We start from the raw sequence: 18,299 nt of genomic DNA on the forward strand, positions 1-18,299 counted from the left end.
ATGGATGTTTCAATAAGGGAAGCTCAATTTTCTCCTGGATCTCAGAATCCACACCATATTTATAAATCTTCAATCTAGTTATTACTTGATTTTAATGGGCTTGTTAGACTAGCCTGGGAAATGTGGTTTTTACTATTTTCTACAGAGAAAATATTTTCCAATGTATCAAACTCAACGAGCTTTTTTTTTTTTAAAGATTTTATTTATTTATTTGTCAGAGACAGTGAGCACAGGCAGACAGAGTGGCAGGCAGAGGCAGAGGGAGAAGCAGGCTCCCTGCTGAGCAGGACGCCCGATGTGGGACTCGATCCCAGGACGCTGGGATCATGACCTGAGCCGAAGGCAGCCGCTTAACCAACTGAGCCACCCAGGTGTCCCCTCAACGAGCTTTTAAGATACAATCCATTTTTACATTGGAGCTATCCATGCAGCAGTTCCTTTACAACTGTATATAAAATGTTTTTTTTTTTTTTGTAAAATTGAGTTAATGTATAAAATACTGCTTTATGCCAGGATAAAGATATTAGTATTTCCTAAAATTTTAAAGAAAAAAAAAAAAAAAAAGGAAGAAAAGAAAGCAAGCCTGAGGTCAGTCTGCAGAGAGCAAGACAGACTGGATTTCATCCTGGAGGTAATAACGCTCTGAATGACGGTCTCCGATTGTGCAAAGAGCTCTTCCATAATTGTGCATCTGCATGCGGACTTGAAGCTGGCTCTAAAAACACCCGGAGCTCAGTCACCAGGTTCTCCAGCTCTATTTCAGCAAGGAGAGAAATGTGTGCACACAGGTGTCATAAACTCAGAATTCTAACAAGAGTCTGGATCACACAAAAAAATAGAAAAGCTGGGACATACATATTAAGTTTAGACAGCAACTGAGCCATTTCTGTTTCATCCTTTTACTTCTGTTAATACAGTGTTGGCCTTATCTGCAGCAACCACTAAGTAATTATTTCCTTTACAAAAACTATACACTTTATTGAGAAGCGTGTCCTCAACACTGTTAGGAGCCTATCCAATAAATAACTTTCCAAAAATTAAATTTTGTATCAGCAGTAACACTTTTAATAATAAGGTTGTAAAGCACGCAGACACACAGGGACCTCTGAAGGTGTCCAGCATCCAGTAATTCAGGCTCTGCTGGACACAATGACAGTGCCCTCTGATCCTCACCTAGCACTCCGTTGGGTCTCAGGAGAATAAAAACATCCAGCGTGAGTCATCTTGCAATTACACCGCCACCTGGAAGCATATTTAAGAGATGAGAACTACAAAGGTGTACGCTCCTGCATCAGACTTCCTCTCCTCTCTTCCAGTCTGAGGATCAATAGAGCTCAGGATTCTTTCACTAATTTCTCATAAGCATCATTTTTTTTAAATCATTTTTCTAAATTTAAAGGGACTGTCTCCTAAGGCCTTCCTAAAGTTGCCTTGAGTTATTAACACTACAAATTTCAGAACTAGAAGTCGCATCTGTTCAATTTACGGTTTTTTCCACATGAAACTACTTCAAAAGAAGATTTATTTTAATTTCAGAGAAAATGTTTGTACACAGGTATACATGCCACCAGCCACAGACGCATACCCCATCGTCTGGGGTAATGGAGACCCTTCACCCATGGTCAGGGTTCAGCCCAGTCTTTGTGGCTGCATTTCTGCATGCACACAAACGGGCACGTCACAGTGACACGGAACCATCACGTTTCACCTACAACTGTCAAGACGGGATCTCAAGCCGAGTCCAAACCCTACTCGGGATGCACGTTCGGTGGAGGTGGCTGGAAGGGAAAGGGGCTGCCCCCGGGCAGGTGCCCAAGACGAGGAGTCCGCGCCCATCCCGTTCTCCCGCAGTAGCCCACCTCCCCTGGCCGCGCGGCGAGGGCTCCTGTCTGCCCACAGCCCCAGACCTCGGGGGGTGGGCGGGCGGCCCGGCCGCGACGGCAGGACGCCGCTCAGAAATTCGGGTTTCTCCAAACTAAGACAAGGAGGCTGGTCACCCCGATTTTGGTCCAGGTGACCTCTGGGTGAGCCGCCGGGGCTGCCCGCCCTGTGCCTCCATGGCCGGGTCTCGAAGACCCACCGCCCCCGACACTCCGGCCCCGGCCCCGACCCCCTCAGCCGCAACCGCGACCCCGACCGGGCGCGCTCTGACCGCAACCTCCGCAGACTCCGGCCTCCCTGACCCCCAGCCCCGACGACCCCGACTTCGGCCCGCGCCGACCCCCAGACTCCCGCCCCAACCCAGGCCACGTACCCCTCGACCAGACCTGGCCCGTGTCGGCCCCGAACCCCACTCCCGGGCCCCGACCCCCTCGACCCCGGATCCCCCGGACTCCCGCCGCGACCCGGGCCCGCGCCAACCCGAGCCCGGCCTGAGGCGGCCGCACTTACTCCTGTCAAGGCGGCCGTCGGGGAGGCCGGGGTCCGGGGTCTGGGGGACAGGGTCTGGGCCAGGGCCGAGGTCGAGATCGCGGGTCGGGGTTGGGGCCGCCCGCTGCCCGCCCCGAGGCCCCGCCGCCGCGCGCACGTGCCGCCTGACAGGCCCCCCATAGGTTCCATACCTGCCACCGGAAGTGAGTGAGGAGGGCAGTATAGGCATTTCCTGTGACGCGAGCGCCTGGACTCCATTAGGCAGCAGCTGGGGGAAGAATCAACACACCAGGGAGCGGAGCGCAGCCACCGAGCGCCGAGGCGGCCGCTGCCTCCGCCGCCGCCCGCCGCCGCCGCCGCCAGCGCCGGGGCTCAGCCCCGCGGCGGGCCCCGCGCCCCCGCCGCCGCCCGCGGGGCCCCGGCGCGCCCCCCGCCGCGCTCCGAGCCGCCCGGGGGGGGGGGGGAGAAAAGGCCCGGACCCTCCTGCTCCCCCTCCTCCTCTCCCTCCTCCCGCCCCGGCCCCGACCCCTCCCGCCCCCGGCCCTCTCGCCCCGACCCTCCCCCGGTCCCCGCCTCGCCCCGCCGGCTTCCCACCACGGCCTCTCTCGGCGAGGAAACTCTGGCCTCCGCTTCCTCCTCCTCCGACTCGGACGCCGGCGGAGCCTCCCCGCCCCCGCGGAAGAAACCCCGAGCCTCGGCGGCGGAGGGAGCAGGAGAGCCCGGGGCTTCGGCAGGCAGAGCAGGCCTCTCCCCTCCGTCCTCGTCGTCCTCGTCCTCGTCGTCGTCGTCGTCGTCCTCCTCCTCCTCCTCCGTGGTGGTGGTGGTGGGACTGCCCCCGGCCGCTGCCCCCGCCGCCGCCCCCCACCGAAGTAGCGGCCACAGCCTGGTCAGCGGCAGCATCATGCAGGCCAACGGGGCAGGAGGAGGAGGAGGAGGAGGCGGCGGCGGCGGCGGCGGCAGCGGAGGGGGCGGCGGGGGCCAGGGACAGACCCAGGAGCTGGCCTGCCTGTCGGCCCAGAACGGGGAGTCGTCCCCCTCGTCGTCGTCGTCCGCGGGGGACCTGGCCCACGCCAACGGGCTACTGCCTTCCGCCCCCTCCGCCGCCAGCAACAATAGCAACAGCCTGAATGTCAATAACGGGGTCCCCGGCGGGGCCGCCACTGCCGCCGCCTCGGCCGCCGCCGCCGCCGCTGCCTCCTCGGCCACCCCAGAGCTGGGCAGCAGCCTCAAGAAGAAGAAGCGGCTCTCCCAGTCCGACGAGGATGTCATTAGGCTAATAGGACAGCACTTGAATGGCTTAGGGCTCAAGTAAGTGTCCTTTCCAGGCGGCTGGTGTGGACCGACCGAGGGCCAGAGGCCGCGTGGGGGAGGGGGGCCGGACGGAGCTCGGCCGGGGAGAGCGTTTTGTGCTGCGGGCCCGGGGAGGACGGGGAAGAGCAGCTGACTTGCAGGGCTTAGAGGGGAGACGGAGACAGGCGGCGGCGGGCTCGGGGAGGGGGACAGGAAGCGCGGATATTGCCCCCTGCCCGAACACCTTCGGAGCTGAATTGTCTGTCAATAAAGACAGATGCGGGAGTGTGTCTTCGCGTGGTGGGGGAGGGGTGCGTTCGAGCTGCTGGAAATAATGAACCTTGGAGGATTTGTTTTTCAAGTATATCTCAGAGGCATCTTTGTGGGACACCTCCCCACCCCCAACTATGACAGACAACCCAGGCCAACTACCAATCAGGAAAGACAATCGCCTACAAGTGTTCATGGGAACTGAGAGGCTGGGAGAATTTGGAAGGAGGTTGTGGAATAAATCTGATGGGAGCAACCGAGTGAAATGCCCTGTTGATGTCATTTAAAGGCCCTTGTGTATGTGCGAGAGGCCTACCACTAACCGGTCTGAAATCCCTCTTGAATTCCAAGAGAGTGCCTGTGAGAAAGAGAACTCTGATCTAGGGGAATCGTTTATTTCGGTGGCCTTGTGCACCTAAAATAGGGTGAACCCACCAATCCGTATGCACAAAGGAAAAGCGAGGGGGTGGTGGAAGGTAGGACCAGGGTGGGGAGTGCCCTGGAGTCCTGATGGTGGGGTGAAGCCTAGCCAGAGGAAGACCAAAGGGGGAAATATGCAGCAGTTCCTTTCCTAGCTTCAAATCCTAGGCCAAAAGCAGCTCTTAGGGCTAGCCTAGGTGTAGTTTTGGATTTACAGATTTGTTCTCCCGTGAAGGGGAAGTGAGGGGAGCACTTTTTAAAAGTGACCCAAGTATTTTGATTCTCTGGCAGACTGTGGCACTGTTTAGCTGAAAAATAAACAGATGAATGAGAAAGCATTGAAACATAAACACAAATAGGGAAAACTGGTGAAGATTTTAGGTATCAAAATATCTGATGAGACAAACTGCATTTGGTAGATTTTTTTCAGCTCTCAAAGAGAAATAGGTCTTTGAAAGATTTCACTTTGTTCCCTAAGGAGAAGGATTAGTATGAAAACAGATTTTGTAAATGCTAACAGAACATGTTATTGAGACAAGAAGCAAGCTGACAGCAGCAGGAGGAAATAACTCGTGACTGTTTGGAACCTACACCATAGTAAATTTGCTATTTTTAGTATAGAGAGAAAGAGAGTGATTTTTGATGCCGAATTTATTTTAATTTTGAAGATTGACCTAGTAGAATATCTGTGCAAACATCATGTCTGGATGTAAGGCCCTTCCCTGACCCAGGTCCTCTCTCTTGCCTTGTCTGGAGCTAACAGTTTCTATCTTTTGAACTGTTGTAACGTGGTTAGTAGGGAAAGCCTGGTTTTTATTTATTTAACCACTTGGTTACAACGTGTTCTTGGAGATTTTATACCTCACTAAACTTCTGAGGCATTAAATGGTAAAAATTGGAAGAACTTATTTTGAAACTGGTTTCAAGAAGGCTTTTAATCTGACTAGATAAAACTCCATGGTGGCCGTTTCAAAATGCAAGTTTGTTGAGCCAAGCACAGTTTTTTTAAAAAAAAAAAAAAAAAAGATTTCTTTTTTCTCCATCATGAGGTTAGCTTGAAAACTTTTGCAACTGTTTTTATGGACATGAGTTGATTTAGAAGAGTGAATCCTACAAGTTGGCCAGGTCTTTTTTACACTGTATCTCTCCTGCAGCCAGACTGTTGATCTCCTCATGCAAGAGTCAGGATGTCGTTTAGAACATCCTTCTGCCACCAAATTCCGAAATCATGTCATGGAAGGAGACTGGGAGAAGGTAAAGTAGGGCATATAGAGCTGTGTGCTGCTAAAATTATATATTGGAATGTGCATTTTGTGACATTTTTGTTTTTCTTTTATGCCAATTTTTGCAGGCAGAAAATGACCTGAATGAACTAAAGCCTTTAGTGCATTCTCCTCATGCTATTGTGGTAAGAGGCGCACTTGAAATCTCTCAAACGTTGTTGGGAATAATTGTGGTAAATACACTTTTGTTCTTAGTTTCACTTCATGCTTATTTTCATAGGTTATTGATAATCCTAGGTTTCTGTCTCTTATAAGAGATAAGGCCTAAAAATAGTTAAAGTTCATGTAATTAAGTTTGTAAACCAAGATGAGTGTTGATGTTTTAAATTTTTGAGTTTTATCTTTTTAAAATCATGTTTAGTAAATGTGTCATTTGAACCTATTTCATAAATTAAGCTTCTAAAAATTAATTGGAAGATCTTCATGCTTTCAGTGCTGTTAATAGCAGTTTTATATTTGTGGAATCAAAGCTAAATTATACTTTCACATTATTTATACTGAATGTGCTGGCAGAGGAAATGTATTTGGATGTGTGTGTATCCTATGGCCTTAAGTAGCTGGTACATGATTTGTCTTTTTTGTTGTTGTTCTTTCTTTTAATCTTTGGGAATTAAATTAATTCAAAGCAGCTCCTTTGGTGTGCTCACCATTTTCCACTCTTGCATTCCAGTTGTGTGCATTGACAATGTCCAAGTGTGTACATTGTGGATGATGCTGGTAGAGGGTTTGTGTGCAGATTTGACCATTGGGCTATACTCACAGGCCTTATTTCCCCGACAAGATCAGTTCAGTAGTCCAACCTATTAGCCTCTTTCATAAATCTTACTGAATCTTTTCTACTGGTAGGCTTTAATTCTTCTATAGATGTCAATGAGGGAAAGGAGGAGGATAAGTTTTTCTAAGTGCCTACGATTGGAAACCATGAAGAATCAGCTGCTGGCTGCTGGCCTTTTAACTTCTAGCTGATTCATTTGTTGTCAGAAGCAGTTTCCTGTCTGGTGGGGGAGGGAAAGGAGGCCAATAGGAAGTCAAGTAGGGAAGCCAGCTGTTTGTTAAATATTAGTAAATGACTACTGTTACCTTTTGATTTTTTTTTTTAAATTGGGTCAAACATTAATCTTGCTGCCTTTGTCTGTAAACCTAATAGAGCCTCTTGTTTTTGTTTTTTGGGCTTTTTTTTGTTGGGGGGGAATCTTAATTACAAAAGTTTTCAAATTCATAATATAATTTTATACCATAATGTATACTTCTAAAGAATGGACCGCAGGCAAATTGATGGTACAAACAAGTATGAACATATAAACTAAAATTTTTACTTACTGTGGAATCAGGTGATTGATAATAAATTAACTCATGGAATGACCAGTTCCATGTGAATATTAAAAAATGAAAACACAGAAGTTAAAATAAACACCTACATTTAGAAGGATTATACATTTCTCAGCAACTTAAATTTTTCCCAATCGGTGTGTTTGGGGTTTAAAAAAAAAAAGGAATCTAAGTGGATTTTAATTGGGCAGTTTCTCATAAATTACTAGCTCTGATGGAATGGAAGGTGACCCAAAAATAAAGACAGAAACTAAGTGTGTGAGTTTTGGAAGAATTTTTTACCTTTTTTAAAGCTTCACTTCAAATTGTGTTTGTAATTTAGTAGTAAAAATTTAAATAGGGTCACTTCCTATTTTTTCTTACTTGTTTATAGAAATGTAGGGCTACTGTGTTGGTTTTAGATTATGACTATCTCACCTGAAACCTTCATTAGAAGTAACATGTAAACTCAGGAAAGGCAGTTTGTAGATGATGAGGAAGAGTCCTTTCTTTTTACAGCCTGTTCAGTCTATAGAACATTCCAGCATCTGATAAAATGAAGGTTAATCTCTGGCTAAGCCTCGTACCATCAAACTGTTTAGGTATTTGTACAAAGAAGGGGGTTCCAGGTTTAAGATTCAGTTCAGCACTTTTTTAACCCTTCTAATTTGTGTTCAGATTTACTCCTCTCTCTGACTCTATCTCCAGAAAAGAACCCAATCCCAGGGTAACTGTAATAATACCATAGAAGTCAACTATTTGGGACTTTTTTTTTTTAGCATAATTATTTTAATTGTATGCCCAGACACATTTGATGACTTACTCAAGTCTACAATTATATTTTCCTTTTTAAGCCTGAACATTTTTATTGACCCAATCCACTCTCTGATCTCCCCCCATATTTCTTAATGATATCCAGTCAGATGGTACCAGCAATAGCAGAATTTGCTCTGGATTTTCTGGAAAGTGAGCTCCTGAATCAACATTTTTCAGTTTGGGTTCAGATGTGCTTCACCATGTCAGGGGAGTTTGGATGGGTAGTAGAGGCCAGTAATATGGGAAACTCCTCTATCTAAAATCCATATTTATTTTTTAATATAATAGAAATGTGCTTTAAAAAAGTGTTCAAATACTAATTTCATACAGAAATTAACTACTGTTTTTTTAAAGTTAAATAGGGCTTTGAAAGCCATAGTTTAAATATAATTCATTTCCCCTTTCCTCTGAGTCATGGTTTAATTGATACAACTTGGTTATAACCCTTATGGCAGAGTTAGTCAGAACCACTCCTGAGTTAGCTGGAAGGCCCCCCGTATAGTCCGTACAGCCTTGGACTTTTCCTTCGAATAGGTCAGGACACTTCAGTGGGAGGATAGGGTACAGCGGTCCCAAAATTGGGTAGGATCAGGGAGGCGCGACAGCAGCAGGACCTACCACGTGGAGCTGTCTTTCACGGTGCAGCTGGATAGTAAGAGACAGACAGACACCCTGGGCCGAAAGATGCTAGGAGATGATCAGAGAACAGAAGTGCTCTCGCAGAGGTCTCATTGGGAGCTGGGGGCAGCTATAAAGGGCAGTTTGTTTTCTCAGCCTCTTTCTTCTTTTCTTCATTTTGGAAACTTGAAGTCTTTATTTTTTTTTAAAGATTTTATTTATTTGACAGACGGAGATCACAGGTAGGCAGAGAGAGAGAAGAGAAAGCAGGGTCCCCATGGAGCAGAGAGCTCGGTGCAGGATTCGATTCCAGGACCCTAGGATCACAACCTGAGCCGAAGGCAGGGGCTTTAACCCATTGAGCCACCCAGGCGCCGCCCAACTTGTGGTCTTTAAAAAGGGGGGGGGGTCACCTCAACAAACTTCAGTTTTGCCTGATTTTTTAAAACTTTAAATAATTAGCATCATTTGTGATAGGTGTTTATTTTCTTGAAATTGTGTTCACATTTTGGGAAGTAAAATGCAGTTTTACTCTCCACCTGTACCATATGTGTCAAATACAAACTGAACTGATTTTTAGGAGAATAAGCATTTTATCTTTCAACCAAATCTCTAGCTGTGCTTGGCCAGCAACCTCTCAGCTGCTGTGCACACTACCAGGATTCCATACCTGTGTGAGGTTATTCTTTGTCTTAATCTGGAAAAAATGACTCCTAGAAAAATGTCTGCACGCCGTCTTTATAGTGTGCCCTGTGTGTCCAGAAATGCGTTTTGAGTCAGCTCCCCTCACAGTTTCCCTTGGCCCGCTCCTGCCCTGCCCTGTAGAAAGACAGGAGCATGTTCCAGCAGGATCTTGGTGGGGAAATAAGGGGGAAATAGCACTTGGGGCACTGTCCCTACACACACTGGAATGGGGGCTGTACCTAGGACCTCACGGTTGACACCCCCAAGAATAAATAATGGAAAATAATTTTCTCCAGATTTCTGATTGCTAAGAAAATTGAGTGGAGAAACCAAGTACACATACTGGCCAGTTCTGTGTGGCATTTAAATGAAAAAATAGTGCAGCCAAACATGATTCTCAGGTTTGAATCAGAAACACTATGTGAAATGAAAATGTGACCGTGTCAGTAGAGGGAAATCTATAAACTCTGCCTTTCATAAAGAGTATGGGTTGTTTTCGGATGATAAAATGGGGAGGATATCCAGAAGAACTTCAGATGTAAAATCCTTTGATTCTTAAATTGTTTTATTTAGTCTTTGGTTTTTGTCACCTGATGGACATCAGAGTATTTTTTTCTTTGACATAATACAGGTTAACTTTGGGCCCCACATGCAGCAACACACTTTTCAATGCATCTTGATAATAACCGATCTGTTTCTGAAGCGTTCATTAGTCTGTCTAAGTTGATGTGTAAAATTTGGTAAAGGTAGTTTTTTCTAGAGTTACAGGAGCTCATCTGATAGTTTGAAATTTTTTCTGTTCTTTAGTTACAGATTTAAGTTTAGATTACCACCAAACATATGCAGTGCATCTTACAAAAGAAGTGTTTAAATGTTGGCCTGCCTTAACTGATGGGGTTTGTTTTGTTTACTTTCCCTAGAAACCATTTTTAGAGGCTTGTAGGTAGGCTTTTGTTCTAAATACTCCCAACTAGAAAATCTTGCAGAGAAGTTCATGGTACTCTGAAAAAATGGTCATTTCTCCACACCATTTTAGAACAATATATGTATACTTAATGTTTTACTGAGGAAGAAAAAGCTCTTGTTCGGTGTTTTCTTTTAAGTAGGTTCAAAATCTTGACCACTGTATGCCTTGGGGTCTCTAAATATGGCTGACATTTTCCATCCACTGACATCCGTACCTGCATTGTCGGCTTGCTCCAGAGCCGAAGGTAGCAGATCAGATGAAAGAGTCCCTCCGAGCTGTGGTCTTCTATTATAGAAAAGTTTCAGCTTGATAGTCATAAGTATTTCTCTTCACAGAAAAGCTGCTAAGATCATGATGATCACTTTCCAGTTAAAAGTATCATAATAGAGTAAAGGGACATTAAAGAGTATTAGAGCCAAACACATTTCAGGGAAAAACTCAGTGCGAAAGTGCTTCACCACAAGCTAGAAACAGTTTGTCCTTTTGGGAGAAACGAGTTGGTCATATTTGCCTGTGTCCTGTAGTTAAATGCCTCAGCGAGCAGGCTATGAGCAGAACACACAGAGGAATACTCCTTTTGCAAACTTTAGAGTTCAGCCTTCTGTCATAGACCTCCTAGCAAGGGCGAGGCCATCAGACTCACGCTGGCCCACTCTGTGCATGGACCTCTAGGCCTTTTGCTGGACAGCTCTTCTTCCATAAGGCACTCCTGATGCTTCGTGACCTCTGCCCCAAGCCTCTAGTTCTGCTTGGCAGTCTGCTTACTCCTTCTGACACATTGCAGGTTTTAAGTAATTGTACTCCATTAACCAGTGTTTCTGCCCTCTTTTCAAAACTTGTGTCATAAAACCCCTTAAAGCCCTATTGTAAGAGTCAGACTTGTAAAACAAACTTAGAATACCTGGAAGGGTTCTGAATTTTCATGCAAGAATACAATTCTAGGTGAATGTTCTAAGGGCAGAGTTCATTTTTTCCTCTGGTGATCCTTGGTTGCTAATGGTCTTACCTAATTTGAGATTATTGGTTCAAAGCAGAGTTTTATTAAGATGTGGAACTGAGCAAAGTCAACATTTAATGTTCTGTGACTATATTAAACCAAAATAGTTTGAATCATCTTAAAGCGTTTTAAGAAGTGATTTTCAAAGGGCATAGTAGAATGGTTTCTACTGTTCTGTTTAGGCACAAACATTTTCTGAACCTTCCGTCAGCTTCTTTCCCCTGACCGCTGCTTTCTGTCCTGTCAGAGGATGAAGTTTTTGCTGCTGCAGCAGAAGTACCTGGAGTACCTAGAGGATGGCAAGGTCCTAGAGGCCCTTCATGTTCTGCGCTGCGAGTTGACGCCCCTGAAGTACAACACGGAGCGCATTCATGTCCTCAGCGGGTAAGGGCACCACTCCGGACACCGGGTGACTCCGGATGCCGGATGACAGAGGCACCACCTGGTCCGACTCGGCTGCCGCTCCTCCAGGGTGGGAATCGGGCTGCGTCCCAGGACGGTGTTTGTCTGGATGCAGTCATTTAAACACACTCAGGCTGCTCTTGTCGTCCTGGGAAACAATGCATATGAGACTAGGAAGAAGAAATAGGTTATCACCATTTCATAGTCTTTCATAAAAACCTTATGGCATCCCCTTCTGTGCAGACAGTGAGCAGAGAACCTTCCAGTGCACCGCATCTGACACTCTTCCCTAACATGGGCCTGTCCTTCCCCGGGTCCTTACTGAGTGAGCATATCCTGTACATGGTCTCTCTTGATCTTCATGTCCATTCTTTCCATGTCAGGGAACCAAGGCCTCGGATCCAGACCCCACATCTGTTCTCAGTCCGCTTACCCCGCTAGGTCCCCTCATTCTGTGCCGCACCATCGCATACTGTTTCTGCCAGAAGCTCTCACCTCATGTCCCAGTGTGTGTATCCAGCTGCCTCCCTGACGGTCTCCATTTGGGTGTCTCAGAGGGGCCTGTCCACAGTGAGCTTCTCGAATCCAGTTGTCGTCCCCACCCCCTGCCCCCACCTGCTTCTCCCCTAGTTTTCCCATCTCGGTTAGCGGTAAGACCTTTGTCCAAACAAAAAACAAACCTCATCCTTGCATTTCTTAAATCTTTTTAACTCTGACATGTGTTGGCCTTTCTAAAACATTCCAGATTTGTCCGTTTCGCTCCATCTCCACAAATTCTGTCCTAGTGAATCCATAAACGTGTCTCCTAGAACATTTGAGTGGCCTCCCATTGATTTCCTTCTCACTCCCTTAACTACGCACATTTCACACAGCAGTCAGATGAATACATAAATACATAAGTAATACCATACATTAAACCATTTCCTAATACATTAAACCATTTCTTAATTTCTTTATTTAATTTTTTAATACTATGCTTAAACCCTTTCTTAAAACTTCTCACTGGCTTTCTAGCCCCCTTAAATCCAGAATCTCTGCTCAAGCCTGCAGAGTCCCTGACCTTTTCCTGCCATCTTTTCCTTCCTTCATTTACTCTCTAGCGATATTAATGTTTCTTCTGTTCCTTAACTGGCCAAGCTGCTCACACTTCCCTTTATCTTAACTGCTCTTCCCCTGATCTTTCCATAGCAGGCTACTAGGTGCTCAGGCCCCAGCTCGAACATCCTCCCCTAAAACCTCCTACCTGTGATTCTCTTGTCACATCACTGTTCTTAATTTTTTCTTTATATCATTTTTTATTACATGATATGGCTCCGGCCTCTAGAACAACATTGACACATAATAAGTTTTCAAATACAAAATAATGGACAAAACAATGGACCCAAGGAGGTGTTGTAAGGTTCATTTTTAGGGTTTTTGAGGAAAAGGAAACTGAACCTTAGAGAAGTGAAGTAACCAGTCTGCCTGGTAAAGCAGAAGCCCGGCTTCCAAGCCTTATCTGACTGATGGCCGAGTCGTGGTCTGCGTGCACAGCATCTTCAGACACTGGAGCATGCTGAGTGTGTTATGTCTGTAGTTGACAGACTACCTGGTTCTGTTTATCTCCTTAATAAGGTGTCTGATTTCTCTGTCACCTAAAGACCATTCCCATGACGATTTTTTTCTTGCTCTGGTAACAGAACATGTAACTTAATCACCTAGTTTTGATTCCAAAATGAACTTCGCCCAGTGTGTCCCTTGACTGTTTCCCATAAGGAAGTTGCGTAAAGATGACCAGATGTGGAGTTGGCATGAGGACCTAGGGGTTTTTCCCACTGGCATAGCATCTTTTCAGTCATGCCACGCAGCTTCCCATAAACAGACATTCTTGTGAAACCCTTAAGGTGTAATGTGTATTTTCGAAAGTGGCAAAAGCAATCATAGGTGTCTTTAGCCAGATTTAAAAAGTGAACAATTTTTCTCTGAAATTGCTGATAATAAATTTTACCCCCAAAAAAGTTATTTTAGAAACCAATAGTTTTGCAATACCTGGCTTCTTTTATATTTTGTATTTTGAGTCAGGTTACTCACGCCATTAAAACAAAGTAAGTTCTCATCAGCTACGACACCATACACTAAGTAAATTGCAAGAGAGCAGGTAGTTCTCTGCTCCAGGGTAAGAGGCGAGTAACTTACTCAATGCTGAATGCAGTTTGCTTCATGCAGGTGAAAAAAAGAGAAGGTGACACTCAAATGAACTGAGAGGCTTCTCATACTTATAAGCTCTACCTGTATATCAGGTAGTGGACCAAGTACTTCATATACTCTTAGTTAATCCTTACTTCCCTATTTAATACCCTTTTTACAAGTGAGAAGAACAGGTCTGAGAACAGAGTACCAGACAAAGTAGGACTCGCCAGGTCTAATCTCCATGTCTGAATAATGCCTTCACTTCTTTTACGTTGAAAGCCCGTTCTTAGAAGAGCCAGAGCAAGGTCAGGGTCACACTCCCAGCAGGGGGCCTCATGTTTTCTCCAGAACCCGTGACTTTTTAGCATTTATGCCTCCTTCGGCACACATAGTGATGAAACGGTTCCCAGAGTTTCTGCTTTGGGATCTCAATCCCTTTCACAGGATGACCCAAGGATGATTATCCAGTTGTACCATTTCTTGAGTGACACTTATGATAAACTCTTGCAGGTATGTTGTTTTTGTTTAACTTATTATAAATGTCTATGAAGGGTTTTTTTGTCTTTTTTTTTTTTAAGATTTTATTTATTTATTTGACAGAGATCACAAGTAGGCAGAGCAGCAGGCAGAGAGAAGGGGGGGAAAGCAGGCTCCCTGCTGAGCAGAGAGCCCAGTGCAGGGCTTGATCCCAGGACCCTGAGATCATGACCCGAGCCAAAGGCAGAGGCTTAACCCACTAAGCCACCCAGGTGCCCCCGGAAGTGTTTTTTTTTTTCTTATCTGAGGTTTGGCGGGGGGAGTCGTTCTCCTCCTGAGAAGTAAGTCAGTTAGCATAGTAGTTAGAGCAAGTTTTGCAGCTAAAAATGTCTGAATTCAAGCCCCCTTTTTTTTATTTATTCATTTTTTTTCAGCATAACAGTATTCATTGTTTTGTACCAAACCCAGTGCTCCATGCAATCCGTGCCCTCTCCAATACCCACCACCTGGTTCCCCCAACTTCCCACCCCCCGCCCCTTCAAAACCTGCAGATTGTTTTTCAGAGTCCATAGTCTCTCATGGTTCACCTCCCCTTCCAATTTCCCTCAACTACCTTCTCTCCATCTCCCCTTGTCCTCCATGCTATTTGTTATGCTCCACAAATAAGTGAAACCATATAATAATTGACTCTCTCTCTGCCTGACTTATTTCACTCAGCATAATCTCTTCCAGTTCTGTCCATGTTGATACAGAAGTTGGGTATCCATCTTTTCTGATGGAGGCATAATACTCCATAGTGTATATGGACCACATCTTCCTTATCCATTCGTCCGTTGAAGGGCATCTTGGTTCTTTCCACAGTTTGGCGACCATGGCCATTGCTTCAAGCCCCTTTTTTGCGTCTTAACCCTCACCCGGTTACTCAGGCTTTCTGGGCCTTAGGTGGTTCGTTTGTGAATCAGCCTGCCAGTGCTGGCCTTACCCAGGATATTGGTGCCCAGCCAGTAGAGTAGTACACATTGAGTGCTTGGGGCCAAGCCTGGCGTGTTGTGAGAGCGGCGTACGCAGCATGACGTGGGCTGGCAGGAGAGGGGACAGACGTGTTTTATTAATGCGATCATATGTCTTGACAGTAACATTATATACTTGGTAATGGTGCTTTATTAATATTAGAAATAAATACATCCACATGCTGGGGTGTGTTAATGAATTGGGTCCACTGTAGAAATTGTTTCTTGGTATGTATTTCTTAGTAAAAACTTGATATATGTTTCTTAGTAAAAGTATGGTTAAAATTTTTCAATTATGAAAAATTATATTATTATTATCATTATTATTGTCATTATCGTTATGTTACCCAAGGAAAAGGGTTTGATATTTGGTGCTTTCTCTGTCCTGTTTTTAGGTATCTGATGTGTAGCCATGCAGAAGACCTACGTGCAAAAGCAGAATGGGAAGGCAAAGGGACAGCTTCCCGATCCAAACTATTGGACAAACTGCAGAGTAAGAGTCTTACCTTTTGGTGTTTCTGTGTTTTCTCTTAATTAGAAATAGATACTATGAATTGATCAGGAAGACTTGCATCCAGACACGCTCTCAGTGAGCGGTTATGTAGGGAAGAAGGGAAAATCCATTAAGCCCTTTAAAGTAAAGGTTTCCAAATTCTGCCTTGGAGTCTGAGAAGCAGCTTACCTCCCTATGAATCGGGGAGAGGGTCCCAGAGCAGTTCTCCCTTCATTTATGCTATGTGGTGATGCTCCAGTTAAGATTTTGTTGGGGGAGAAGGGCTGTGGTTGGAGAGAGAAATACAGAAACCAGAAATGTAATCTACAAGTGTTTTAAATAGTTGTTGATTTCAGTAAGAAGGCCCAGGTTTATATAAACTGTTTTCCTTTCCACCCTCCCCTCAGCTATGTTATTCATAACTTCCAGATTAGGGGTTTTATTCTTGCTACTTTTATACTTATATTTTACACACTTTTACAGAGAAAACATTTTTTTTATTCCCTCTCATATTAAATCATGTTATTCTATGTGTTTCCCATTGGGGTATGGCAGTAGAGATCCTAAGAATCAGAAAACTGTGTGGTGGGGGAGGTGTGAGGCCTGGAAGGTTTGGAAGAGATGGCTATCCACGTCAAAGCACCAGTCGTTCCCTGAGTTTTCACAGGATCCTTGGCATTAGAAGCAATCTGATGAGACCTGGCGCTTATCCTGCCTCGTCAGCTGGCCCTTTGTTGGGGGGAGGTTCCTCTTACACTGTCAGGGATGCATGGTCTCTCCAGGACACAGTCTTCTGCAGATTTGCTCTTCATCATCATTGGCTTTTGGGGGGAGTTTTTTGGTAATAGGGTTTTTTGGGCAGGGGGTTCCTTTGTGTTTTTGGAAACTAACATACAAACTAAAGCCGTCCTGTCTCTTCCATTTTGTGGTAACATAACTGTAGCTGCTATTCCCACTGTGTCCCCTCCCATCACTGCTCTAAGGGACATGAGATTTCTAGGGCAGGGGCAAATGGAACAGAAGGGGGGTGAATAAAGGTTATACTGTCTTGGTTTTTTAATGTTTATTGTTACTTCTTTTCTTAAAAATGTCTTCTCTTACAGCGTATTTGCCACCATCAGTGATGCTCCCCCCCCGGCGTTTACAGACGCTGCTGCGGCAGGCAGTGGAACTACAAAGGGATCGGTGCCTATATCACAATACCAAACTTGATAATAATCTAGATTCTGTGTCTCTGCTTATAGATCATGTTTGTAGTAGGTAAGAGACAAACTTCTTCTATAGTTTACAGACTCAGTATGAACTCGGTTAAAATGTTCCTTTTTTGGAACTTTGTCTTGTTGCTGCGAAACCATTCATGTCCAATCTAGCATTCCTGGGCAGAGTTAGAACTTCCTGAAGTGGACACTTTCAGAGAATTTGGCTTGTGTTTGTGTAGCAGACCGCATCTCAAGATGGGAAGCTGGAAAGCTGAGCTTTCCTTTCTCATCTGGGTATCGGTTGGTCATTTGGTCTGTCTGGCCATCTTTGTAAGGGCTTATGAGTGGTATTGGGTGGGGACGCCAGCAGCCAGAGGCTTTGCTGTCCTTGGATGCCAGGAGTCACAGAGTGACATTTTCTGGACCTTATGGCTATTTTGACAATGGCCCTGATTATTTTCTGCCCATAAAGATGATGGAAATACTTGGTTCTTCATGGAAGTTCTGCTTTTTAGTAGAACCTGTCCTCTAAACTAAAAATGGTTAGAATAACAGGCAGTAACTTTCTGGGTTGGGTTTTGTTACTAACCCTGTCTATGTCCATAATTCATCTCCGCCTTAGATATTGGGAGTAATAATGTTCCTGCTATTTTGAAAACAATCTCCAAAACTAAAGCCAAACTTCAATTTTTTAAGATACTGAAAATTAATTTTGAAATGTTTCAGACTTCAGAAGGGAAATGATTTGGGTCTGGTGAACTGCACATGAACAGTTGTAGTACACATGCCAGTTTCTTTAGTAAAAATTCATGGACGAAGTACTGAAAGTGGTATAAGCAGGCAGGACCAGAGTGTAGACCACATGCAGCCTTTGGAAACAACCATAGATGCTTCATGCGTGAGCGCTGTGACTGCGGGTGACATGGAGGAAGTGTGCACAGACTGCTTCCCAAGTGGTTGAGTTCCTACCTCTCCCTCCCCAAATGCAGTGAAAACCTGAGGATGATTGGTGGAGCTCTTGGCTTAAAGTGACTAAGTGCCATTCATCTTAACGTATTGGGTAGTAACATGGTTTATGTCTTAAATGTTCTAAAACAGGGACACCTGGGTGGCTCAGTGGGTTAAAACTTCTGCCTTCGACTCAGGTCATGATCCCTGGGATCGAGCCTCACATCGGGCTCTGCTCAGTGGGGAGCCTGCTTCCCTTCCTCTCTCTGCTTTGCCTCTCTGCCTGTCAAATAAATAAATAAATATTTTTTTTTAAAGTGTCCTAAAACAAAGTCAGTAGAGATCCTTTTCCTTTTTGTCTTTTTTGTTGTTGTTCTTAACTTGCTTATGAGAGTTTTTAAATCTTTTCATTTGAGTTGAATTAGAGGTAGGAGATACTAAATTAAAAGGATATGTGGCTTCATCTTTCATAGCTCCTTTAGGGAACCTGAGACCAGTGTTGAAATTAAGGCAGATGTGACCCCAGACGTCTTCTGGTTCCTCAGTGTTGCTGGTGGAGTGCCTTGGAGAGTATTTAG

At 45.1% G+C, this 18,299-nt stretch overlaps 1 protein-coding gene and 1 long non-coding RNA gene across 3 annotated transcripts in view; one reads left to right on the plus strand and one right to left on the minus strand.

The window, feature by feature from the left end:
• Positions 1-484: 484 nt before the first annotated feature.
• On the minus strand, positions 485-2,507 carry LOC122918697. The gene is made up of 3 exons (XR_006386658.1): positions 2,392-2,507; positions 1,174-1,242; positions 485-754 (listed from the first exon to the last, which is right to left on the minus strand). It is a non-coding gene; the product is annotated as an uncharacterized LOC122918697 (long non-coding RNA).
• Positions 2,508-3,168: 661 nt separating this feature from the next.
• The window catches only part of WDR26 (WD repeat domain 26), a 40,204-nt gene continuing 25,073 nt past the window's right edge, over positions 3,169-18,299 (plus strand). Inside the window, exons 1-6 of one of the 2 annotated variants that reach the window (XM_044267425.1) lie at positions 3,169-3,678; positions 5,505-5,604; positions 5,702-5,806; positions 11,271-11,407; positions 15,477-15,574; positions 16,678-16,834. In XM_044267425.1, coding sequence (XP_044123360.1) covers positions 3,272-3,678; positions 5,505-5,604; positions 5,702-5,806; positions 11,271-11,407; positions 15,477-15,574; positions 16,678-16,834 — 1,004 coding nt within the window. In that variant the 5' untranslated portion in view covers positions 3,169-3,271. The remainder of the gene's footprint in view (positions 3,679-5,504; positions 5,605-5,701; positions 5,807-11,270; positions 11,408-15,476; positions 15,575-16,677; positions 16,835-18,299) is intronic. The other variant, XM_044267424.1, reaches the window with a different exon arrangement.

This window comes from Neovison vison, chromosome 10 (assembly GCF_020171115.1).
Source record: "Neovison vison isolate M4711 chromosome 10, ASM_NN_V1, whole genome shotgun sequence".
NCBI lineage: Eukaryota > Metazoa > Chordata > Mammalia > Carnivora > Mustelidae > Neogale > Neogale vison.